Below are 27,128 nucleotides of genomic sequence, written 5' to 3' on the forward strand. Positions count from 1 at the left end.
CATTGTTCATGCCCAAGAAAGTTGCTGCTAAAGCTTTCAACTACATGTTGTTGTTTGTTTTATAATTGCCAAAATTAAGTAAATATGACTACTGTTCACCCGCAGTTCTCTTTACTATATCCCAAAGGTTTGATTCCTTCAATGATTCTGGAATAACCTGATAGGCTTTTCCTAATGTCAACAAAATCTGAGCCAACTTATCCAAATGAAGCTATCTGCTTATTTCTTAGAACACTACTCATTGGCCATAACAAACTCTGTAGAGAATATTTATTCAGCAGCAACACATCAATCCCTATCATTCTTAAAATTGTACCACAGGTGGTTTTGTTTCATCAGCTGATCTGCAACAATGAGTAGCTAAAGTGTAGACTTAAAGTCTCTCCCAAGTTTCACCCTTTCTTCTGCATAACATGTACATTTACTTTTATCCTCCCAATTTTCTATTTTCCCCCTTTTCTTTTGACTTCAGTGAAAGAATAAGAGGGAGGCACAGGCACCCTTTTTTATTTGTACAAGGACTTTGTCCTGTATTTATCAAAGAGACACAAACAACATGTTACTTGCCAATGTTGAAATCCTGCATGGATCCCCCTCACACTCCATTCTTTCTCTCTTGATTCTGTGACAAAACATCCCTTATCATTGTCTCTTATGAGACTGTAAAAGACAGACCATTTGAGTGACTGAACATAATAGTAACAAAAAAGGAATGATGTTCATTTGGAATGTTTGTAGAGGCTGCCTGACACCCTTTTCTTTTTCCTCAGCATCCAAAGTTTCTGGAATCCATACTGACTTTTTGGGGTGTGTGTGGATGCTGCTGTGGCGGGGTGTTAGTAGGAGTGGGACAGTGACTTCTACTTCATCTCTGCTTTTCACTTCAACTATATTTCCTACTTATGGACTTCTCCATTTGTCCACGTTATACAGTAGAAATGCTCCTTTACCACATTCCAAAGGCTGAGTTCTCTGAGGTTTTCCCTGGGAAATTTGTGATGTTAGTGTCAGAACAGCTCTCCATCTGCCTCTATGGAAACATTATTTGTGATCCATGAGCCGGATAGTCTATCCCCACATCTCAATGTTTCACATTTGTCTGGACTTCAGCTTGTAGTGAGGAAACCTCTACCAGCTTAGTTGGACCTTACCTTAACTGGATCTTTTAACTGGGAGTCAAGTAGCATCCCACAAAAGCTTCTCTGGAGGTTGAGATAAAACATTCATTGAAATCAAGACAATGCTTTATCACCTTTTGGTTGTCATTTTCCTTGTATGAATGGCAGGGTTGTTAAAATGCACATTTGTAGATCACACTCCTCAGAAATTCTGATTCTACCAGTGTGGTATAGGGTCTAGAACCATTATTATTACCCAGAAACCCAGGTGGTTCTAATGTAACTGATTTTCTTTTTATTTATTTATCAATTTGTTTATTTCTAATAAGTACATTCTAAGATGTTGATAGAGGGGAAATAGGAAGGGACAGCAGGGCTGGTCCAGGCTGCCTCTGTTGCCAGCCTGGCTGCTGTCAGGCCCACCCACCACCTCTGGACCCTGGGGGCTTCTCTAATGTAAGTGATTTTCTACTCTTACTCTGCAAAAGGCTAAACTCTGAATTCCCTCTATTGACCAAATAACCTCGATTGTTTGTGGAGAAATTAAATATTGTTTCTGGACATGCAACTTAGACAAAGCCATATTTGCAGCTTTTTAACAAATTTCGTTTCTTGATGTGCATGGAAAATTAAAAGAAAAAACAAAACAGAACTCTATGCTGGTTCTAAATCTAATGTTATTAGGACTTCTGGGATTCCCTCACCTATTTAACATTCAAGTAAAGACTTCTCAGGCAGACCTAACAGAAATGCGTGGCTGGACATAATTTTGAAAGGATTTGTCATTAGACTGTTTGCTTTCTATTTTTATTCTGACTTTCTTATTTAGATTTATATAAGATTTCTGATTTTCAAAAACTCCTACTGGAAATTATAATAATTACCAAACAATATCTATATAAAGGCAACATTTCTAAAGTAAAACCAATTGGTATCACTCAAACAGAACAATCTCCATTATTCATTTGAAACAGTGTATTAGATCCCAAAGCTTCAGAAGCTTCTTTCAGACACAGCAGGTTATTCACGTACCAGAAAAACAAAAACAAAAACAAACAAAAAAACAGTAAAAAGGATATGTTCATTAAATAATTTCTTACTTCTATAACAGTGAAAAAAATGTAAAAAATAAAAATATAAAATATTAAGAAACTCTAGAGTAAATAAAAGCATGGATTCTGTGGCCAAATTATCTGGCATACTCCTCCCAGCTCCTCTAGCTGGGCAAATTTGAATAATTTGCTTGATCTCTCTGTGCCTTAATTTCCTCATCTGTATGCTTGGAATCACAATAATCTTTTCCTCAGGGGTTTTAGGGAAAGCTGTTTAACCTCTGAGTATCTTAATTTTCTCATCTTTAAAATAGTGATAATAACAATACCTATGGCAATGTTGGGTTACTGTGAAGTTTAAGTAATTTAACAGATGTAATATGTTTCATATGGTAAATGAGTTGATACATACAGACACTTAATTAGTGCTTGGCACATATTGAGTACTCCATAAGAGTTATTATTATAAAATATTAAGAACTTGAAGAGAACTTGATCTGTTTTTACTTGTAGGTGAAGAATCATGGATGACACAGACACATATTTATTGAACTTCAAAGGCTATAATTTTGAACGTTCTTTAGTTAATGTTGATCTACTAGAAAATCTAGATGATTTTGAAATTAGAGATGATGATGTCTTCATAATCACATATCCAAAATCTGGTAAGCTTAAAGAGTGGACCATCTGGTAAGTTTAAGGACTGTGCCATCTGGAAAATTTAAGGAGTGGGCCATCTGGAAAGCTAAAGGAGAGGGCCATCTGGTAAGTTTGAGTGGACCATTTGGTAAGAGTAAGGAGTGGGCCATCTGATATCAGCCTTCACTTTGTTTTGGTAATACATGTATACAAATGTGCCCTTTTCCAGACCTCATCAACAGCCCAACCTACTTTTAGATAACCATTTAGGATCAGAAAAAAGTTAAATAGAACTCAAATATGTATGTTGTAAGGCTATTTGCAATGCATATATTGTCATTTCAGATGGCAAATATGAAGAAATCAAGTATTGAGCCAAGAGACAGTACTTGGTAGATGCTAACCTGTTGGCTTGGTCTGATAATGAAAGAAAATATATTCAAAAACCCAGCTAGATTTCTGTTCGCAGAATATCTCAGAACTATTTCTTAATATGCTTTTCAGTTACTCGAATTGCTTTCTATTTCTCTGTAATAATAAAATAACTTTCAGCTAAAATACAATGCACTCAAACTTTGTGGTTCAAAAAAAAGTATGTTTTCAAAGTGTGCTTTTTAGAACATAGGATGATTGGTGCCACCGACACACTGTTATACAGAGTAGTTAATGCTGCTCAAAGATACACTAGAGTCTAACTCAAAATGATAAAAAAGATTACTGATTTTCATGAAAATGCTCCAGTCCCTCCCTTTTGCCCTCTACTTTGAAATTCATGACTTTGTTTGCTTCCCCCAAGCAAGTAACCCCTCTTCTTGTCTCTGGATTGCCTTATTTCTGCCATCTTGTGAAACTCTATCAGGTGGATAACTCAGCAGCAACTGAGATTGTTTTTTTCTCCTCCTGCCTTAGATGTTGGTGGCATATCAGAGATTGTTTTTTTCTCCTCCTGCCTTAGATGTTGGTGGCATATCAGCTTGCTTAGTTTTAGGTCAAGCTCTGCACCACATATAAAAGCATTTCCCTGACCCATAGTCCATCCCAAGTTTCTGGAATATCACATACCAGTCCTCTGTCCAGCCTGCGGGGTTCTTGTTGCCTTGGAGGAGACATCAGTGAGTCTCCCCAGGATTCAGTATAAATTGTATCAACTCTGTCACGTAGATGAATCAGTTGAGCAGCAACATTTATAAGATTTTTGGCACTTCCCATCCTTTGAGAACATTCATAAACATAGATGCAAATATCCTAAACTAAATATAAGCAAGCAAAATCTAGCAGTGTTACAAAAAATACACTATGACCAAGGTGGGTTTATTTCAGGAATTAAACATTTATTAATGTAGCTCACCCACATCGCTAGAGTATAGGAGAAAGCCTGTATTATCATTTGAATAGATGTAGAACAAGAATTAAGTAAAATTCAGCATCCATTCATAATAGAAACTATTAACAACCTAGGGAGAAAAAGGAACTTCCTTAGCCCGATAAACACAATCTAACAAAAATTATAGCAAACATTGTATGCAGTGATGAAACATTTAAAATATTATTTTTAAAATCAGAAACAAGACAAGAATGCCTGCTACCTCTACTTATATTCAACATTGTATGGGAAGACATATACTGAACAATAAGAAAAAAAAAAAAAAAGACAGATGAAAAGAAAGTCAATGTAATGGTAAATAAATAATCAAATAATATCAGTACAATAGGAAATTTCACTTTGTTACATGTAGGGAGATGAGGTACAGGCCCCAATAGTAGCTGTTCTCAGAAGGGGAACAGCAGCAACTGTGAGTGCTTGAAACACATCTTGTTGGTGTCTTATCCAACTGAATCTATCCTATCTGTTTGCCTGCAGCTCTTTCTCCAGGCATCTTGGTTTTTCTGAGACTCTTCTTTGTGGCTTCATCAGAGCTTCTTTTGGCTACAGGGTAATATTCTTCCATAATTTGAGGTCATCATGTAGACACTTGTTATTTCTTACTTTAGTGCTTCTCCCACATACTGGGTACTAGATGATTATTTATCATGAATGTGTGGATTCTGAATGTGGAACATATCAGCCTCAATCAATAGAGGGATCAGTGCATCTTAAAGCACAATTTTATGACTCTGTCTTTAGGTAAAAGAGTATTTTATTAACCATACAAAAAAGTAATGATTGTCTAGTTAACTAATCAGTAGTTCTTTGATGAGTATGGAGATGATCTGATGTAATGACAAGGAAAGATGTCCATGTTATAAGACTGGTTAAAAATAACCCTCAAATTGTAGAATAGTAGGTATAACATGAACTTATTTTTGTCTTTGAAAGACTATTTACATATGGTTTCCATATAAAGTATGCAATGAAATTCTAGAAGGCTATACTCTAATCTGTTAATAGCAGTTATGCTTGAGAGTGTGGTAAGTTTAAGCTTTAGATGAAGTGTTTCCATTTTTGATTTACTGTTTCCTAATTTATTTAACAAGAAAATATGTTTGTAATTTAGAAGGAAACAATACAAAGATATTTTGAAGGGGGTGAATGAGAAACATCAAAATGAGAATCTATTCCTGCTAAACAGTGACTCTATGCTTGCTGAATCATAGCAGGGATTATTTTGGTGGAAGTGTTGAAGGAATTAGAGGAGAACTCCAGTGAGCAGTAATCCCCAGCAGCTGGTACCTCTGCAGTTTTTTTTTTTTTTTTGGTTTATTAAATTTGGTGATTAGAATGGAGACATATGCCCTGGACAGGCAGAAGCTGGAGGAGTCATCTCCAGTAATGAGAGATGACTTGGAGCCTGATGACTGACCTGGAATGATGTGGCATTAGGAGTTATGCAGAAAAAGAGTTGTATCACTAAGAGCCAAAGAGCTTAAATTGGAAAAGAGGCCTTCTTATTGACGGTATTGTCTTAGAATGGCATTATGTTTTTGGAATGTGACAGGTCTACAATAAATTCTGTGAACATAATCCACTAAAATTGGTCATTTTATATGGGAACAAGAGATTTTTGGATTTTCCAGGTTGCTCTTTTGTTCCTGCTTTGTAAAATATGTTGTTTTCCTTATGATAGGTCTGAGACAGTGCAAAACCTTCCTTTCTCCAACTTATAAATGCTTCATTAGTTAGAGGCTTTATCTCCCATAAAGATCAATTTTCCAACAGGTTTCATTTTCTTAAGAAGCATTCCATGAGAGCTGAATTCTAGTTTAAGAATTTCAAAAAAGTCCTGGACCAATAATGTCCATTGAAAAGATTGCTTTTTTTGAGGTCTGTGAAGACCATCAGTACAAAGGAGTGGTGACACACGGTCCTAGTAGGTTACAGGAGGAGGCACTGAAAGGCTTTTGATCATGTGATGCCTATTTGTACTTCAGCAGAGGGTGAAACTTGGAATGCTTGGTTTGAATTGGTTTGATATGGACTAAGAGGTAAAGCTGGAGTTGCTGAGATTTCAAGTATGGTTTTTTGCTTGTTCATGATGTGGGTGTCCCAGAATACCACAAACAAGTTGGTCATACAAGGTTTGGCAATAAAATAATTTTTGGAGTAAATAAAGAGGTTTTCCAAATATACTGCTTTGTTTTATTCAAGTCCTATTTTGTCCTTACATCTTTGGAATGCTTAAATATATGATATTACTTGAAGGGCCCTTATAGGAGGTCATTCCGTCTTACTGTAGATCTGGAACCCAAGACTTTGATTGTCAAAATCTGAGAGAGTAGTAAGATTTTGTCCTACATGTAAGCTAATATGTTAACCCTCCATAGTTTCATAGATTCTAGCAGATGATAGGAGACTCCTGGGTCAGAGCCAATGGATTTTATTGCTCATGGCATAGCAGTCAGCATGAACTTCATGTTTGCCTCAGTTTCCTTTGGAGAATTTCCTCCCAGCAATGATTATTATCTTCATGGATCCCAATGCTTTGAAATCTCCTTGGGTTATTTTGATGAGACAGAAGAGTTAGTCTGAGATGAATTAAAGTTTGACTAGTGTGTGACCACACAAAGACCCTGACAATTGCAGCAATATTTGAAGTCACTGCTTGTTTTATGGAGATAAGAAATCCCTTCATTTTCTTGATGATGTATGTCCACAGACTTTTTGACTCTAGCTCTGATAGCCTGGCCAAAGTCCATGCTACCAAGCAATAAGCACACTTGGCAATGAGAAAACAATGCCAAGCGAGCATCTTCATGTGATCATCCAGTTGATGTGGCCAGAAAAGGGCTCATTAAATCACCAGCAGATTGTCAGGTCCTCTTGGAGGTCCTGGGCCAAAATTGGGGTGAACGATGAGTGCTTTTGATGGACCATGGAAGATGTTGGAAACTTTCATTGTTACCAGCACCAGAACCTATGATTTCTTGGTATGGTTAATTCTTTTCAAAATGGCAAGCTCAGCTTCATAAGAAGCACCACTGTCTCTCTCAGAATAGCAGTGTGTTAACATCCACATTACCACTCACAAATGGTTTAGAATAGCAGCAGTGTGTTAACATCCACATTACCACTCACAAATGGTTTAGAATAGCAGCAGTGTGTTAACATCCACATTACCACTCACAAATGGTTTAGAATAATCATTAGTAAATCAGGTCAAACCTTAGTATCATCATATTTAATTACATATGGATCTGTTCTAATTGTTTAAAACATTTATATGAATTTCCCAAATCCTTTCATAACCAGTGATCATGTTTGACTGGTCAAAAAACCAAGAATCAATGAGAACAGTGAAATTTTTGGTTTTCTCTTTCCCCGTGTGTTTTGGGTTGTCTGTTCTTGGGAATTTGGCATAAAAAAAAGTGTTTCAGGGCCGGCCCCGTGGCTCATTAGGGAGAGTGCAGTGCTGGTAGCTCCGAGGCCGCGGTTCGGATCCTACATAGGGATGGCCGGTGCGCTCACTGGCTGAGTGTGGTGCTGACCACACCGTGCCAAGGGTTGCAATCCCCTTACCGGTCAAAAAAGGAAAAAAAAAAAAAAAAAGCGTTTCATAATGTGGAGGCCTTACATGGTGGGAATCAAGAGGAAGGGAACAAACTGAATAATTTTATCATGTTTGGAAGAGACATCTGGTCCCTAAGATCCTAAATGTTTATACTTCTAAAAGATAAAGTTCTAAGAAAGGAATCCAATGAAGGAGAAACAGAAGTACCCACAAAAGATGGTAAAAAGGGACCTTACATGATGTACAAGAAACATAAGGAGTTGTAGAATTAATCTGAATCACCACTATAATGGAATCAACAACTACAGTTCTTCAAAGTGAAATAAACACTGAGTCCTTGATTTAATCTTTACTAATTTTAATGTAAACCACAGATGAAAAGCAAGCAAAAAAATTGGACAAACTTATTAGCATACTTGAAGTATTTAGAAGAAAATAAAAAGCTCCAAATGATTTTAAGATGGATGGCATTACTGTTGGCATTTATTATTAAAAATTAATTTTGGTTTGAAAACAAGATCATTTATTTTTATAGGTACCATCTGGACTCAGCAGATACTAAGCCTGATTTATTTTGAGGGACATCGTAACAGAACTGAGAATGTGGAAACAATTGATAGAGCCCCCTTCTTGGAATACAACATTCGCAACATGAACTTTATTGACAGACCGTCCCCTCGCCTCTTCACTTCCCACATCCCATATTATTTAGCACCAAAAGGTCTCAAGAACAAAAGAGCTAAAGTATGTCATAGAAATGGCTTATGGACTTTTGCACAGACAAAATACCTTCTGCACATATTGTTCCCCAGCTCCACTAATCCATATGCTTTCAAATGTTATGCTTATTATATCATTATGATGTTGTCTTGCACATTAAAATTATATATGGAATTATAAGTATATGCACATATTGGATTGCCACACGTTTGCAATGTGATTATATAGCAAAAATTCTTTTGCATCAATACATAAAATTCCATTCTTTTTTTATGGCTTAATAGGGTTTTACTGTATGGCTGAGCAATATTTAATGTGTGTTTGATGGACAGGTAGGTTGCAGCAAATGTACATGTTATGCTGTAATAAACATTCCTGTAGATATTCACACTTTTTTATTCTGGCAAAATGTTTCAGTAAAAGCACAGTTTTAAAGAGTCCAAATATTTTAAGCATTGGCAGATATTACCTACTTGCCTTCTATAATATTATCAACTCAAACGTCATCAAATAGCCTGTGATAATGCTTCTTTCCTCACATGCTCACCAATGATGGGAATTATAAATCTTTACTAATGTACTGGGTAAAAAAAAAATCTTGTTCTTGAATAATTTGCAACTCTTTTGATTTTAATAAGATTAAGCATCTTTTAATATTTTTATAGTATTAAATATCCTTTATATTCTTTGCCCATTTTTATTTAGTTTGTCTTTTATTTATTGTTTTATGGAAGTATATATAAGGGGCAAACATTTTCCAATTAATAGCTTACCTTTAAAAATTGTTGAAAGTTTTTAATTCTATGCAACCGATTTATTAATCTTTCCCATGGCTCCCAGCTCTGGTGCTTTGATAAGAAAACACTTCTCCCACCCCAAAGATTATGCAAATACTCTCCAGGTTTTTTTCTAATTAACTTCATTTTGTGTTTTTTATTTTTGATTATAAATTATATCTCATACTGCATGTGATGTGAGACATAAATATTGCATGATATTTACCAACGGGGTTAGCCAATTGATCCAACATGATTTATTAAAGCATCCACTTTAATAATTCCCTACTATTTTGAAGTCTACATTTTGATGTACTAAATTTCCATAGTCCTTCTCTTCTGAGTCTGCATTCTTTATGCCCAAAGTGGATACATCTGTTTAATATGCGGCAGTTCTTCACAGTGTTACGTATTATAACTAATAAGGTAAATTCCCCCTCAACTTTTTTTTTTTTTTTGTCTTTTGTCTTTTTCCGTGTCCGGCAATGGATCGCAACCCTCAGTGTTGCCCCCGTACTGGACCGGGGACCGGCAACGGGATCGCAACCCTTGGTGTTGCTCCCGCGCCTCGCTCAGCCAGTGAGCGGGAACCGGTCCGTATGTGGGATCCGAACCCTCGGGCGGGAGCGCCGCCGCGCTTCCCAAGCGGCGCACTATCCAGTGCGCCACCGGGCCGGCCCTCCCCCTCAACTTTTTAAAAATATTTTAATCCCCCAATGATTTTTAGACATTTGTTTGAATTTATTAAATATATAGATTAATTCTGAGGCAACCATCATTGCAATATTCCAACATTCCTTTGGCATTATTTTAGGGCTTTTTGTTTATCAGGTTTACTTTGTGCCTTCCAGATGTGCTTTATATTGTTCTTAATATACTTCTTACCCATTTTATCTAGATTTTGTAAAAAAGTACAACATATTTTTTCATGATGTTATCAATTACTCCAATTCTGTGATTATATCTTTTTCATTCATTGTAATGATGAAAATTTTTATATTCTTTCATTTTTTTTATGTTTCAGGATATGAATTTTCTATTTTACTGATTTTTTTCCCACCAAAGAACTACCTTCTTTTTTGAAACATAATTTAATGTTTTCTATTTTGTTGATTTCTGCTTTTATTTTAATTATTTCCTCATATTTTGTTTGCATTTATTTTTCTATGTTCCTTAATTAACTGCTTAGTATATCTATATCCAATGTTTATTTTTAAAACACTAATTTTATTTATTAACTTATTTTTATTTTATTTTTTATTATACATACATTGGGGTACAATGTTGATTTGCAATAATTGTGTAGAATGTGTGGTGGTTAGGTCAGTATAGTTAGCTTATTCATCATTACAATACACAATCATTCTTTGTGTCCATTGACCAATTCCTCTTTAGCCCCCACACCCTCTCCCCTTCTCCTCCCCTTTTCCATCTCTAATTTTCTAAAATTTAACATATTACTGTGATTGCTGTTTCTTTCTTTCTTTCCCTCTCTCTTTATTGTTCATTTGTTTATTTTTGGATTCAGCTCCCAGTTATGAGTGAGAACATGTGGCATTTCTCTTTCTATACCTGGGTTGTTTCACTTGGGATAGTATTCTCCAGACTCATCCATGTTGTAGCAAATGGTAAAATTCCATTCTTTTTTATGGCTGAGTAGTATTCCATTGTGCACATATACCACATTTTCCTTATCCAGTCATCCATTGATGGACATTTAGGTTGGTTCCATCAATTTTAAAATGATATATATCTTGTTTAGTATAGCTATGGATATAATTTTGCTAATACCTAAATAATCTCTCATTTCAGTTTTACTTTTCTAATATGTCCCAGTTATTTTGAGTTTTTTTTTATTTCCAGCTGTTTATATAAATTTCTTTTTAAGCTTTTTCATTGCTGGTTATTAGTATTATGGCACTATCATCAGGTAATGGTGCTGTAAGAGTTCTGATTTTTTGAATTTGTTGAGAAATTTTATTGCCAATTACATGATCAACTTTTCAATATGTTTTACAACTACATGAGAAAATGATGTACATTTTCTGTGTGGGGTACTAATATATACATATATCAAATAAACTTTTAAAATTAATTTTTAAAATTAACCTTATTTCTTTTATGCTATGTCTGAAGAAAAGTGTATGTAAGTCTTCCACTAGGATTGCTGCTAAATCAAAATATTTCCAGACTTACCAGAATTTGTGTCATTTATTGTTATTTAGTATATAAAGATTACTATTCTGTTGTTCACTGCAAACAGATTATGTTTTCCTGTTTCTAGATTCCTTTTACGTTATTCAGTATACAAAAATTCCTGTTCTGTTGGTCATTGCAAACAAATTATATGTTGTCTTGTTAAATCATTTGTCCTTAAATTTTACTTAACTTTATATGTATATTCTTGTTTTTTTATTTCTTTATTGTCTGGGACTTTGCCATATGCTTTTGTTTACTCTTGCTTTTGAATACTATTTTCGCTCTTGTATAATTTCACAGATTGTGTAAGTAATTATATCAGATCTCTGCTTTCCCTTTTTTGAATAATTAGGTTATTCTAATTTGCTGTTATAAACACTTGCTGCTATGAACTCCTGGGCACACCTGCACAAGATTCCCTAGTGTAAACATCCAAGAATAGAATTACAAAGCCATAAGCACAAGAATATTAACTTTTTAAGATGATGCTATATTTTCTTAAGAAAGCAGGTGTACCAGTTGATACTGAAACCGATAATGGATGAGTTCTTAATTTTTCCCCCAAGATTATTTTCCCAATAATTTTTACTGTAGTAATTTTTTTTTTCCTTTTTGTCTTTTTTTGTGTCCGGCAACGGATCGCAACCCTCAGTGTCGCTCCCGTACCGGGCCGGGACCGGCAACGGGATCACAACCCTCGGCGCTGCGCCCACACCTCGCTCAGCCAGTGAGCGGGAAACGGTCTGTATGTGGGATCCGAACCCTCGGCGGGAGCGCAGCCGCGCTCCCAAGCGGCGCACTGCAGCAGTGCGCCACCAGGCCGGCCCATGTAGTAATTTTTTTTTGTACAAAACTTTTTCATTTTTGTCAATGTAGTAATTATAAAATGGTTTCTCAAACTGATATTAAATTGCATATTTATAATCAATAATGAGAATAAGCACTTTTTGATGTTTATTGGCCATAATTATTTCCTGTTCTGTGAAATGACTATGTCTTTGGCAAAATTTTTTATGACATTGTATTGTCTTATTAATTTGCTTTATACATACTCTGGATACTAATCTATTGTTGCTTATATGTGTTGCTTCTTTCATATTTTGTGGCTTTTTGTAACTTTCTGGTATGCAAGGGCACTTCCACACTTTTATGGAAAATAGAAATGAAAGATAATATGAATCTTTCCATGAACTTTTTGAAGTACCCTTATGTTTTGATTAATAGCATTCTTGATTTTAATGTAGCAAAACTGATTATTTTTTATTTTAAATAAAATTTTTCTTGTTTAAGAAATCCTCCTTGGGCTGGCCCGGTGGCGCACTCAGTTGAGTGCGGCACTTGGGAGCGCGGCGGCGCTCCCGCCGAGGGTTCGGATCCCATATAGAGACCGGTCGGCTCACTGGTTGAGCGTGGTGCGGGCGTAGCACTGAGGGTTGCGATCCCGTTGCCGGTCACGGTACGGGTGCGACACCGAGGGTTGCGATCCCGTTACCGGTCACGAAAAAAGACAAAAAGGAAAAAAAAAAAAGAAATCCTCCTTTGCTCCAAGACAAGAGATATATATATATTTCTTAGCTGTCAAAGTTTTTATGTTTATATCCTTAATCCACTTATGAATATTTTTGTGTATGATATGAGATAAAATGCTTTTCTTTTTTTTTTTAATATATGGATAACTTTTTGTCCAATATCATTGGACAACATTGAGTTCAACATTTTTCACTTATCTCCAGTGCTATCTTGGCTATATATCAAAAATCACATAATGCTTGTAGTGGGCAAATGGATACAGGCTGTTTGCAAAGTAATTTTCAATATTTTTCAACTTTACAAATAATCAGTTTTACATTTTAGAAATTTATTGTACGTGCTTGCATACATGTGAAACACCACGTGAGTGAAATTATTTATTGCAACACCCTTTGTAATAGCAAAAAAAAAAAAAAAAAGGTAACCACCTAAATTTTCATGGCTAGTAGACCAGATGGAAAATTATTATAAATTTATGTAATAAATTATTATGTAGCTATTAAAAAATCTGTAAGGATAACCAAGAATTGTTAAAATTATTTTATAATTCTTTCTGCAGATTGTTTATGTCTACAGAAACCCTAAGGATGTGTTGATCTCATATTTTCATTTTTCAAAGCTTGTGGTTACATTAGAAGATACAGATACTATAGAACATTTCATGAAAAAGTTTCTAGATGGAAAAGGTAATTATGATTTTATTTATCAAGCAACATGTTTATGAAGTAATGTTACCATTTAGCCAAATTGTCGAACTTAGGGAACATATTTTGGAGAGATGGAGAAGAGCAAACGTAGATGACAGAATGCATGTGAGTGGTTACAATTGTATGTCAACTTAGCCTGCCACACTATGGCTTTTCTATCCTTGCCAGGACCATTTGGGGATTGTCAAGTTTGCAAAGGCATATTGTTTAGGAAATGTTTTGACCAGACCATAAGAGAGCCGTAAATGGTCTAGCAATTCAAACTAGCTAGAGCCATGTACTCCAGAATAGCTACTATTCAGGGTGAGTTTGTGCGTTCTGTCGTAGACTTGTGATAAGCCTTATAAAAACAGCTGTGGAATTTTTTATTCCACTACTGAGGAAGAATTATTGATGCAAGAGGCTTATGGAGTATGGAATCAAGCTCTCACTCATTTAGAAGTTTATATTCAGGTTCTGTCCCATTCTAGATTGCTAAGATTGCTATCCAGAGATCTTACAGAATAAGAGGAGAAATAGAGACATATGTTTTCGAGTGAAAGAAGTAGGAAAATGAGAAGACTTGCCTTAAAGAAATCTTCTAACTTAGATCTTTGGGCTTCTTACTTCTGCACTGCTGCTTTTCTATATACATACATTAACTTTACATAGGCAGGTTTCTGTTAAAAATCAGGTAATTGTTCCCCAAAGCACTAACCACTTTAAAACAGTAATACACATGTCCAGTGGTGGGAGCTTTATTTTTCTTTCTGAAGATTCCAGAATAGAAAAGAAAGAATAGAGTTTGCTGTACAATAAGTGCGACATCTTTACCTCGTTACTTATTAATTTTTTTTCACAGTGGTAGGAAGCCTTTGGTTTGATCACATCAGAGGCTGGTATGAACACAAACATGATTTTAATATTCTGTTCATGATGTATGAAGATATGAAGAAGGTAAGATAAGAGTACTTCTTTAAAATAATATTTATTTGAAACAGATTCTTCTCTTGGTTTCAGCAAACCAGAATCTCCTAGTTATCTTCATACCTAATTGCTCTTTCTCAGGCTTCTTTTTGGGTTTATAATTTCCTTCCCATCCTTAATTACTGGTCTTTCTCAAGGCTGTCTTCTCACTATACACAGTCATCTTTTGTGATCCCTTCTCATGTAACCACCTGTAGCAATAAAGACAACCTCAATATATGGCAGCCATATGTTAAAGATTGTGTAGTGGATTGAATTATGTCCCCCCCAAACTCACTGAAGCTTGAATTGTGTCCCCCAAGTTTTATATATTAGAAACTTCATCCCCACTGTGACTGTTTAGAAGGTGGGAAATCCAATTATGGTAATTGGAAGGTGGAGCCTTGAAGAGGTGATTAGATTGTAGGACCGCATCATAGTGAATGGATTAATAATGGTGATCAGAGGCATGGTTCTGAGGGCTTTAAAAGAAGAGAGAAGAGAGTCTGTCTCTCTCTGCTTCTGCTTCCACTGTCTTGCAATGTGAGACCCCTGGGTTACTGTCACCACCACCAGATGGACTTTGGACTTCCCAGCCTCAAAAACTGTAAGTAATAAACTTCATTTTTCTTTATAACTCACCTAGTTTTGGGTATTTCGTTATGTGCAACAGAAACCGACTAATACAGAGGGGCTTCATGGATAACTAGGGCAAGAAGTCATTACTAACATATGGTTAATTATTGCCATAGATGAGTATGTACCCTGTGATGCAAATTCTTCCTGTTTTTAAAGAGAATTTTGAAATGAAGCTTTCATGTGAAAACACAAAATATTTACATATTGGCAAACAATTCAAGGCTGTCTAATGTGATATCTGATTGATGTGGCGATTCGTAATACATAGTCAATTCATTTACTCAAAAATTAGTGAATGATTACTATGTGACAGGCACTTAATCATGAGAAAGAGAGGATGAATCCTTTACTCATATAGCTCATAATATAATAGGGAAGACAGGTATGCAGCAAACGAGTATATATAATTCAAAACTGTGATAAGTGTGGTTATTAAGGAAAAGCTCAGGTACGATGCCCATATATGTAATAAGGGTAACCAATATAGTCAAAGGTGACAGGCAATGTTTTCTGGAAGAAGCGAACTAATAAATATGGATTAAGAAAAAGAAGAGAAGTGAAAGAGAATTCTTAGCCAAGGAAAAATAATGTGCAAATACTGTGAAGCAATAAAGTAGAGCTGATGAAAGATTAAGATGGAAGAGTGTATAAGACTGGACTAGGCAAGGTCTGTAGGTTATGTTAATGATGGTGATTTTCTTTAATCCTAAAAATAGTAAGGAGTACTTTAAGAGTTATAAGAAGTATAGCAATGGGATAAAATTAATATTTTTAGAATATCATTCCCATTAGTGGGTTGAAAAGTGAAAATAGTGAATACAAGCAGACCAGACAAGTTAGGAAACAGTGTGTTAATCCACTGAAAATCAATGGTGCCATGGATTGGAGTGGTCTTATTGGGAATTGAGGGGATATAGAGTTTTAAGACATTTAGACTGTAAAAAGGACAGGGATTACGTAGAGGAAAAATGAGAGAGAGGGATGTCAAGGATGCTTTCTAGATTTCTGGTTTGTATATCTGTGTAGATAGTGGTATCATTCTTGAAGGCATTTAGGAAACACTGAAGCAAGATCAGGTTAGAGGAAGAAGATTGATTACGATGTAAGTTTTGACATGCGGAGTTTAAGGTAACTTAGAAATATCCAAATAAATATACCAAGAAATAAATTTAAAAAATTCATATCTAAAACTCTAAAAAAGGTTTGGGCTGAAGATACTAATGATGTAAATTTGACACTGTCACTGTGCATAGAATATAACTGAAACAATGAACTTAGATTAAATTGAGAAAGGGGAAGGAGGGAGGCAGAGAGGGAAGAAGGAAAGAAAGAAGGGGGCAGAAAAGAGGACGGGAGGAAAGGAAGGGGGAAAAAGAGGGACTAGGGTCAATTACTGAGAGACCTTAACATGGAAAGTTTGGATAAAGAAAGATAAGCCCACCAAGAAAAAAGAAAAAGAGGAATTGGAGAGGTGGAAAGAAAACACGGAGTGTGTGGTGACACAGAAGCCAAGCAGGCATGTCTAGAAAGATATTTAAGACTGCCAGGAAATGGACTAAAAGTGGATTTAAAACATCCATTGAATTTAGTGACATGAAGTATAATGTGAGGTACAGTAAACCAGATTGGATACTAAATTGGTGAATCCCAAATATATATGACAAGCGGAGACCCATATATATTATAACTGTCTTCTGTATACCTACTTTTATATCTAATATCTGGACTTCAAATAAATCATGTGCAAAATAGTATTTTTCATCTCCCCCACAAAAACTGCTTCTCCTCCTGTGAATTCCACTGTAATTCCGGGGGCCTAAATCAGAAACCAGACTTCATACTTAATATCTACTTTGCCCGTACATCTTCATTTAATCAATTAACCAATGGGCCATGTTAATTCTGTCTCTGTATCCCTTGTGGAAGACATGAAATTATCCGATCAATATTGCTTTTTCCTTAGGCTGGGTCACTGATGTCTCTTGCTTAGTTTCCACAGCAGCCTTCCTAATTGTTCCACCTGCTTCTAATCTCACCTTGTTTCCAGTTATTCTCCATTCTTCAACCAAAATGCAAACCTGATTTCCTTCCTATTTTTATATTTGGCTTCCATGTTAAGAATGTGCTCACACAAAAGCATTTATAAACAATATACTTTATTGAAAATTTGGACAAAGAAACCATAGAGTAAACTATGTAAAACCTTCTGAACATTTTTCTGTTCCATCTTCAATATGCTATCGCCAGGTGTCACTTTTCTCTAACCTTCCACCAAGTAGCCCATTGCTTATATATCTTTGATCTAGGTGTTTTGCCAGACTTGTGAAAACATTTTTTTTAAAACTGTGTAATAGGGAGAGAATCTTCTTTCAACTTGCTGGAGAAGATAGACCTTGGTCAACCCAAGTTTTTCAGCTTCAAGTTCTTTCTATAGAAAGCTCCCAATTTCTCAAGCAATTAGGTATCCAACAAAGGTGGAGTAAATTTTAGGGTCTTGGTAATTTTACTTAATACAATTTATGCCTGGTTCTCCAATGATAATCCCTATCAGGACACCCAAAGCCAATGCAGTTTATCTCAGAAGATTTTGTGCATTTCCCACGGACTTGGAGGTGATATCCCTAGGACCATAGTGACTTAGTATAGGAGAATCATTTTCTACTTTTCTGGCTCTTGTCCAGCAGTATGTAGATGGAGTGGAGGCAGTTATAACTATAATGTTTAGAGATTCATATTTAGGTGCTAAAAATACAAATAAAAACAAATAAGTCAATATCATAAAATGAGGATAGTGCTTATCTTTTGGGGGAAGGGCAAGGTTTCTGATTAGAACAGGAATGTGTCTGGTGGCATTCTGGAATACTTGCATTGTTCAGTTTCTTGACGAGCATGTTAGAATTGTGGATGAGTACTTCATAAAAAATCATTAAGATGAATCTTTGTTTTATGCCTTTTCTGCCTGTGTGTTTTAATTGAAAATGTAAACAAGTTTTAAAACATTTTAATTTATCTTAAGAGAAATGAGAATCTATTTAAAGGCATATTTTGGGGGAAAGTCTAATATAGTGAGAGATTTAATCTTTCTCTTCCTATGATTTTTTCATTTATATGTCATAATTGGCTGAAGTAAAGAAATTTGTACATTTTCGTATGCCTTGTTGTGGTAGTCTTTGGAGACGGAAGTAACAGGGTGATAAAGAACAGGAGTGTTCATAGTCTTGCATAAAAACAGTTTACTATTTTGTGGAGTATAGTTCAGGATTATGAACTGTGACAGGTGGTAGAATTAGGGATTGGCTTATTTGCTGAAGAACTAACTGAAGTGGACAGTTTTAGAGAGACACAGAAGAGAGTCTTATGAGCTGTGCTACAAGCAGGAATTCTTTCTAGAGGAAGCCGACCTCTGTTTTGTTTCTTTGTGATGTGTCATTCTGAATGTTTCCTTCTCTCCCTAACTCACGTTTCAATCTTGCTCTATGCATCTGCGTTTAATCTGCTGTTAAAATTATTCACCCCAGTCTTCATTTCTACTCGTGAACTGAGATCTATTTTAACTCTGCTATTTTTTATAATTTCCAGTTATTTTGCCAAAATTTTATTTTGTCTTTTATCACCTTGAATATAATAAGCTTAGTTATTTTAACAATCTTTCCAATAATTCCAGTATCTGTAACATCTATAGTTTTATTTCTATTGTCTTTTTTTCTGCTCATTCTTGGCAACATTGTCTTATCTTCAGTAAAGAAATTCATACATATTTATTTTTGCATGTCTTGATTTTGGGTTAGTTATTGTATATAAAAATTATTTGTAAAAATAGCTTAATAACTAGGATCCTCTTATATTACTCACCCTATCACATTTAATCTCTTCCGCTGACTATTACCTACAAGGAAAAAGACTAAGATACTCAGCAAACTTAGAAATCCTTTTTCACCAATTTGCTAATCCAGCTTCATTTCTTGGGAATCTATCAAGTACCAAGCACACTAAAGTTTAATTTTTATTTAATGTAAAAGGGATTTCAAGTTTTATAATTTGGGACTTACTTTTACTCTCAGAAAGGAATTCCATGCTTTTCCAGGAACATTTCTTATTCTTCATTTTTGAATTGGAAGAAACATTTTTTTTCTAGGAAAAATTGTTCTTACCTCTCTGAGATAAAATTGATCTCTCTTTCCTGTGAGCTGCTGCTGGACATTGCATCTCTGTTTCAGGTTTTTTCCCAATTGCATTTTTTCTTGTGATAAAATATCCATAATATAAAATATGCCATTTTAATCATTTTTAAGTGTACAATTCTATGACATTATGTATATTTACATTGTTATGCAACCCTTACCACTGTCCATCTCTAGAACTTTTTTCATCTTGCAAAATTGAAAATTCCTCACTAATTTAAACTATAGTTTCTCATGCTTCTTTCCCAATCTGATTATGCTTAATACCTCATTTGAGTGGTATCGTACAGTATTTGTCCTTTTCAATTAGATTATTTTACCTAACATAATGACTTTGAGGTTCATCCATGTGTCAGAAATTCCTCTTTTAAAGCTGAATAATATTCCATTGTATGTACATCCCATATTTTGTTGATATATTCATCCATCCATACACACATATCTTTCTTCCATGTTTTAGCTATTGTGAATAGTGATGCTATAAACATCGGTGCTCAAATATCTTTTTGAGACCTTGCTTTCAATTCTTTTGGGTATATACCCAGAAATGGAATTTGTGAATCATATGTTAATTCTATTTTTAGTATTTTGAGAAACCACCATACTATTTTCCATAATGGTTGCAGCATTTTATACTTCCACCAGCAGTGCACAAGAGTTCCAATTTCTCCATGTCCTTACCACATGTTCTTGTCTGTTTTTTGTTTGTTTTTAAATAACAGCCATCCTAATGGGTATGGAATGGGATCTCATTGTGATTGATTCACATTTCCCTAATGATAATGATGTTGGGCATCTTTTCATGTGCTTATTGGACATTTGTATATCATTTTTGGAAAAATATCAATAAGTCTTTGCCCATTTTTTTAATTGAAAAATAGTCGATTATATATATTTGTAGGGTAAAGCTGAATATCGATACCTGTGTACAATGTGTGATAATCAAATCAGGATAATTGGCATGTTCATCATTACAAAATGTAGTCATTCCTTGTGTCCATTAACCAATTTCTCACTAATCTCCCTCCCCATCCCCCCTTCTCACCTCAAGTAACCACAGGTCTGTTCTCTCTTTCTGAAAATTGAACTCATTACTGTGATTGTCCTTCCTGCATTCCTGCCTTCCATCCATCCTTTTTTTCTTCCTTCCTTCCTCCCTTCCTCTCTCTTTCCCTCCATCCCTCCCTTTCTTCCTTTCGCTCCCACTTATGAGTGAGGACATGCAGTATTTGTCTTTCTGTGCCTGGCTAGTTTCAGTTAACATAATTTTCTCCAAGCTCATCTACATTGCTGTGAATGGCATAACTTCATTCTTTTTTATGGATGGGCAGTATTCTGTTTTGTATATATACCACATTTTCCTTATCCAGTCATCAATCAATGGACATTTAGGTTGATTCCATATCTTGGCTTTTGTAAATAGAGCTGCAATAAACATGGGACTCCAGATATCCCTTCAACATGATGATTTCCATTCCTTTAGGTATATGCCCAGAAGTGGGATTTCTGGATCATAAGGCAGTTCTACCTATAATTGTTTGAGAAACCTCCATACTGTTTTCCATAATGGCTGTACTAATTTACAGTCCCACCAACAGTGTATAAGGTTTCCCCCTTCTCCACATCCTCACCAGCATTTGTTATTCTCTTTTTGGTAATAGTCAGTCTAACTGGAGTGAGATGATATCTCAGTGTGGTTTTGATTTTCATTTCCGTGATGATAAGTGATGTTGAGCATTTTTCATATACTTGTTGGTCATTTGTATGTTTTCTTCTGTAAAATGTCTATTCAGCTCCTTTGCCCATTTTTGAGTCAGATTATTATTGTTATTATTATTTTTACTGTTAAGTTATTTGAGTTCCTTGTATATTCTGGATATTAATCCCTTGTCAGATGTATAGTTTGCAAATATTTTCTCCCACTCTGTAGGTTATCTTTTCATTCTGTTGATTGTTTCCTTTGCTGTGCTGATGCTTTTTAGTTTGATATAATCCCATTCATTTATTTTTTCTTTTGTTGCCTGTGCTTTGAGGTCTTATTCATGAAGTCTTTGCCCAGTCCTATATCCTGAAATCTTTCCTTTATGCTTTCTTCTAGGAGTTTTGTAGTTTCAGGACTTCTACTTAAGTATTTAATTCATTTTAAGTTGATTTTGGTATATGATGAGATGTATGGGTCTAGTTTCATTCTTCTACACATGGATATCCAGTTTTCCCAGGACCTTTGCTGAGGAGGCTGGCTGTCCTTTCCCTAATGTATGTTCTTGGTGCCTTTGTTGAAGGTCAGTTGGCTATAAGTGTGTAGATTGATTTCTGGGTTTTCTATTCTGTTCCATTGGTCCACTTGTCTGTTTTTAAAAAAGAAATCAAGAAAGCAAGCCCATTTACAATAGGTACCAAAAGAATAAAATACCTTAGCTCATTTTTAATTGGGTTGCTTTTGTTGTTGTTGAGTTGTAGAAGTTCTTCATATTCTTGATATTAGCCCCTTATCAGATATATGACTTGAAAATATTTTTTTCTTAACATGAATTACCTTTTGACTCTGTTCATTGTGTCCCTTGATGCACAGAAGTTATTAATTTTGATATAATCCATTTAATCTATTTTTCTTTTGTTGTCTGTGCTTTTGGTATCACATCCAAGAAGTCATTGCCAAATCCAATGTTGTGAAGCATTTCCCCTAAGTCTTCCTCCAACGGTTTTATAGTTTTAGTGCTTACATTTATGTCTAGTCAATTTTGAGTTAAGTTTTGTATATGGTATAAGGTAAGGGTCCAAATTTATTCTTTTTCATGTGGATATTCAGTTTTCCCAGTACCATTTGTTGAAAGACTCTTCTTTCCCCATTGAATGTTCTTGTTAAAAATCCTTGTTGAGAATCATTTGATCATATATGTGAGAGATGATTTCTAGGATCTTTATTTTATTCCATTGGTATATATTTCTGTGTTTGTGCCATTACCATACCATTTTGATTACTGTAACTTTGTAGTAAATTTTGAAATCTGGAAGTGTGGGGCCTCTAAATTTATTCTTGGTTTTCAAGAGGGTTTGGCTATTCAGTATCCCTTGAAATTCCATATGAATTTTATGATAGATTTTTCTGTTACTGCACAAAAAGTCACTGAGATTTTGAGAGGGATTGAATTGAATCTACACATCACTTTGGGTAGTATTGTCATCTTAAAATTATTGTACTCCAATTTTTGAATGTGGGATGTTGTTCCATTTATTTCTATCTTTCATTTCTTTCAGCAATGTTTTGTAGTTTTCAATAGGCAAGTCTTTCATCTCCATGGTTAGGTTTATTCCTAATAATGTTAATCCTTTTGATGTGATTTTTAAATGTAGTTGTTTTCTTAATTTCCTTTTAAGATTGTTCATTGTTATTCTATAGAAATTCAGCTGATTTTTGTGTGTTGATTTTGTATCCTGCAACTTTGCTAAATTTCCTTGTTAGTTTTAACAAGTTTTTTTGAGTGTGTGGTATTGTTGGAGTTATCTATATATAAGGTCATGTTGTCTGCTAACAGAAATAATTTTACTTCTTTTTTTCCAGTTTGGATGCCTTTATTTATTTATTTTTATTGCCTAATTGCTCTGGCTAATATTAACAGTATTATGTTGAATAGAAGTGGCAAAATCAGGCTTGCTCCAGATCTTAGAGAATAATCTTCTAGTCTTTCTTCATTGACTATGACTATTTCATATATGGTCTTTATTATGTTGAGGCAGTTTCCTTCTATTCCTAGTTTGTTGAGCATTTTTAACATGAAAAGGTGTTAGATTTTCTTCAATGTCTTTTCTGCATGAATTGAGATAATCATGTCAGTTTTTTCCTTCATTCTGTTCATATGTTATATTGCATTGACTAATTTTCATATCGAACCATTTTTGATCACGATATATATAGGCTGTAACTCATGCATCCTCATAAGCTGAGTAATTTCTCATACCTACCACTCTTTCAGAATCTCAGAAGTTCTGTGCTTAAAATCAGTGGCTTTCTTGAGAAAGAACTGAGTGAAGAGGATGTGGATGCTATTGTGAGACAGGCTACGTTTCAGTCCATGAAGTATGATCCACAAGCAAATTACAATCTCATTCTGCAAAAAGAAGTTGGCACAAGAAATAATGAGGGATGTTTCCTGCGCAAAGGTGATGCTCAATTCTTGGCCCCTAGGAGAAATAAGCAGTGCTTCCAATTTGTCTCTCCACGTGATACTGCTATTGGGGACGTAAAGAGTACCAAAGATCCTAATTGAAAATGGCCCTTACAAGTTTCACAGGAAACTTAGCAGTGTTTTGATACACAGCCTGACAGCTGAACTTTCTCCATAAATATTACTTTTCTTTCTTCTAGGCCACATGACCCTACTTTAAAAAATTTATTAGCAAGGCTTGTCTCACAGCAGTGGATATTCATGATCAGGAGAACTCTAATCCTTGTTTTCCTTTATTTCTCCTAGAATATTCTAGGAGGTAAACTTAATACATATTTTGTTGTGGTGGAGGAGGTTTGGATTGCTAGTTCCTCATGTGTCAGATTTCTTCATTACAAAAATTAGAGTGGTATCTCATTAACTCAATCTGCTGTGAATTCAATTTTTCAATAATACACGATACATTTTTATTGTGCTCCTATTACATGCCAGGAGTTATAGTTAAAAATGAATATATTTCTCTCCTAATTGGTACCCCTTAAAACTCAAAATTTTAGAAATATAGCTATTTTAATGAACATCATTCTAAAATGTAATTTGAACTTCTTTATTTTATTCGTGTTTTATTCTCTAATTCATGTATTCATAATGTACCATTGTAATGAAGGACATTGATTTATAAGTAATTATGTAAAGCTCTTACTGAAATTGTCCTAGATATTGATATTTTAAAACATTCTTTTTTCTTCTTTTGTCCCATTTATTATTAACTCTCACTTTCCTTTTCTCAACTAGATCAGATATAATGTAATTCTCATACCCCTAATATCTTGCTATCTGTTCCAAATGCCAATAATAATGTTTACACAAAAAGTCTAATCACTGAAGATACTAAGTTTTTAGTCTTCATTTAAAAAATGGCATAACCATAGCTTCAAACTTCTATCAAGTAAAACTGCAGCAATGGCAGCTCTGGCACCCTATGTGAACTTGATTTTATTAGCTGAAAATCTTCGGGTTTCACTTTTTTAGTTTAACAATGAAGAAATGCTTGCTTTTTAAGGTTTTACTAAGAATTAAATTACATGATAGATGTAGTTTGCTTAGTATGATGCCTGGCATATAGTAACATATATTTAAAAAAATTCTAATACATTCACATATTTTAGTGGTTTTCTTCCTAAAGAATGATTATGATAGAATGGTAATAGTTGGTGGAAGTTTATCAGATAGGAGAGTAAACTGTAAATCTTAAAATACTACCATTCTGTTATAATCATTCTTTAGGAAGAAAAACACTAAAAGATAAGAATATATTATAATTAACATAATGTATATGTTACACGTGCCAGGCATCATACTAGGCAACCTACATCTATCATGTAATATAATTTTTAATATAACCCTATAAGGTAAGTGTTTATTTTTAAATTGAAAAAGTGTTATTGCATTCCTAAGTTTTTTCTTATCTCATGCCTGTATAAGAAATGGTGAGGTTTCAAACCTCATGAAGAACTAACAGATATTTAGCTTGATGTGGAGAAAAGATTAAAGTGGATTGGGTAAACTTTGTCTTTATAGTGCTACTCCTTCACCTAGGTACTCTTCATGTGTTTATCCCACTAGGTACCATTGGAGACTGGAAACATCATTTGACCGTGGAGCAGAATGAACGGTTTGACAGGATATTTCAAAGGAAGATGAAAGATTTTCCCTTGAAGTTCATCTGGGATATAAATGAGGAGTAGAATTCTAATCACAGTGCAAAATAATCATATAAAAATCTGCTAATCAGAGGGCATATTTTAATATACATATTACTTTGTGCCTATAATATAATTGTTAATTATAAAATTTTATTAATGAACAAAATAAGATAGCTATGCTTAGATTAGTTGTCATGAGTTTAATGAACTCTTTGGAATTTCAAAAACTAATTTGATTTGGAAATAGTTGGCATTGGCACCTTGCACAATAATAGGAAAATCAGAAAGCATAAAACATGAATTGTAATGTCTTGAGAGAGTATTCTTTAGTGTGTATTTTTCCTTTATCTACTCTTAAATTTAGGATTAATTAACACTTAAAAAGGATTAAAAATCCTTTTATTCTTGTAATTAAACTTTAATTTTTTGGCTCTGAAGTCAATGTGAATATCAAAATGTGATGGTAATTGGAATAAATAAAGAACTGATATAAGAACACATTCATCTTTTAAATAATTTACCAGATCACAAAGTTTGCACTAAAGATCAAATGATCAAAGATGGATGAATCATCTGCTGGTTTAATCATTTCGCTATTTGGATGAAAAAAATAGTTCTATGTGTAATATATCACTCACTAAACTATTTCCATGAAAATTTAATGGTTAAATATTTAAGATAAAATTATTTTAGATAATTAGGAAAATATAGGTGAATAATTCTCAAATTATATAGGTTTATAATTCTCAAATGGAGAAAAAATTTTGAAGCATAAAGCAGTAGAAAAAACTTAAAAGAAAAAGTTAAGTAAATTTACAATCATAAGTATTTAAGGGCAGCACCATTCATAACAGTCATCAAATGGAAACAACCCAGTGTACACTTACAATAAATTATGACATTTTATATGATAAAAAACTAAGTATTAGTAAGGATGCAGAAATTACAGCTACATGGAAAACATATATGAATCTCAGGTATATAATATTTAGTGCAAAAAAGGCAGACACATTGCAAGATTTGTTATATAAGATTCAAAAAGAGGTGAAACTAATCTATTTCAGAAGTAGGGAGAATAGGTAAATTTGGGGGATGGTGTAGTAACTGGACAGGTAAATGAGAGAACTCCTAGAGTGATAGCAATGGTCTGTTTCTTGATCTCAGTGCTCGTTCTATTGGGGTAGTCATTTTGTGAATATTCATTTAGCTGTGCATGGATGATTTGTGCATTTTTCTGTATTTTTGCCATACTTCCATAAAATTTGCAAAATAATTCATAAATATGAAAACTTTTTTTTTTCCTTTTTGTCTTTTTTCGTGACCGTCAACGGATCGCAACCCTCAGTGTCGCGCCCGTACCGGACTGGGACCGGCAACGGGATTGCAACCCTCGGTGTTGCTCCCGCAACTCGCTCAGCCAGTGAGCGGGAACCGGTCTGTATGTGGGATCCGAACCCTCGGCAGGAGCGCCACCGCGCTTCCCAAGCGGCGCACTGTAGCAGTGCGCCACCGCGCTTCCCAAGCGGCACACTGTAGCAGTGCGCCACCGGGCCGGCCCTAAATATGAAAACTTTTTGTAAGACAAGACAAAAATCTAGCAGTTATTGAATGGACAAAACATTAATTCATATTTAGCAAAAGTTTAAGAACTGGGGAATGTTCAATATCATAGAGAATAGAGTGAAATAAACATTCTCGTATATCTCATGTATCTTTGTGGAAATGTAAATCATTTGTAAACTTCTGTAATAGCAATTTGGGAACAAAATCAACTCTTAAAAATAGTCACATCCTATAATCCTGT

General features: G+C 34.6%; 1 protein-coding gene across 1 annotated transcript; it reads left to right on the plus strand.

The window, feature by feature from the left end:
• The first annotated feature begins 2,693 nt into the window (after positions 1 to 2,693).
• LOC103586457 (amine sulfotransferase-like) lies at positions 2,694 to 25,366 on the plus strand. Its single transcript, XM_008567743.1, has 6 exons — positions 2,694 to 2,835; positions 8,291 to 8,499; positions 13,540 to 13,666; positions 14,529 to 14,623; positions 23,427 to 23,613; positions 25,245 to 25,366. The coding sequence occupies exons 1-6, from the start codon at positions 2,694 to 2,696 to the stop codon at positions 25,364 to 25,366; spliced, it is 882 nt and encodes a 293-aa protein (XP_008565965.1).
• The last annotated feature ends 1,762 nt before the right edge of the window (positions 25,367 to 27,128 follow it).

This window comes from Galeopterus variegatus, unplaced genomic scaffold, assembly GCF_000696425.1.
Source record: "Galeopterus variegatus unplaced genomic scaffold, G_variegatus-3.0.2 Scaffold342, whole genome shotgun sequence".
Lineage (NCBI taxonomy): Eukaryota > Metazoa > Chordata > Mammalia > Dermoptera > Cynocephalidae > Galeopterus > Galeopterus variegatus.

Bases quoted from the DNA above. Each gene is read 5' to 3' on its own strand.
- LOC103586457 (XM_008567743.1), top strand. From the start codon at position 2,694: ATGGATGACACAGACACATATTTATTGAACTTCAAAGGCTATAATTTT. The intron at 8,500-13,539 runs GTATGTCATAGA...TTCTTTCTGCAG, and splicing joins TCAAGAACAAAAGAGCTAAA to ATTGTTTATGTCTACAGAAA. The intron at 13,667-14,528 runs GTAATTATGATT...TTTTTTTCACAG, and splicing joins AAAGTTTCTAGATGGAAAAG to TGGTAGGAAGCCTTTGGTTT.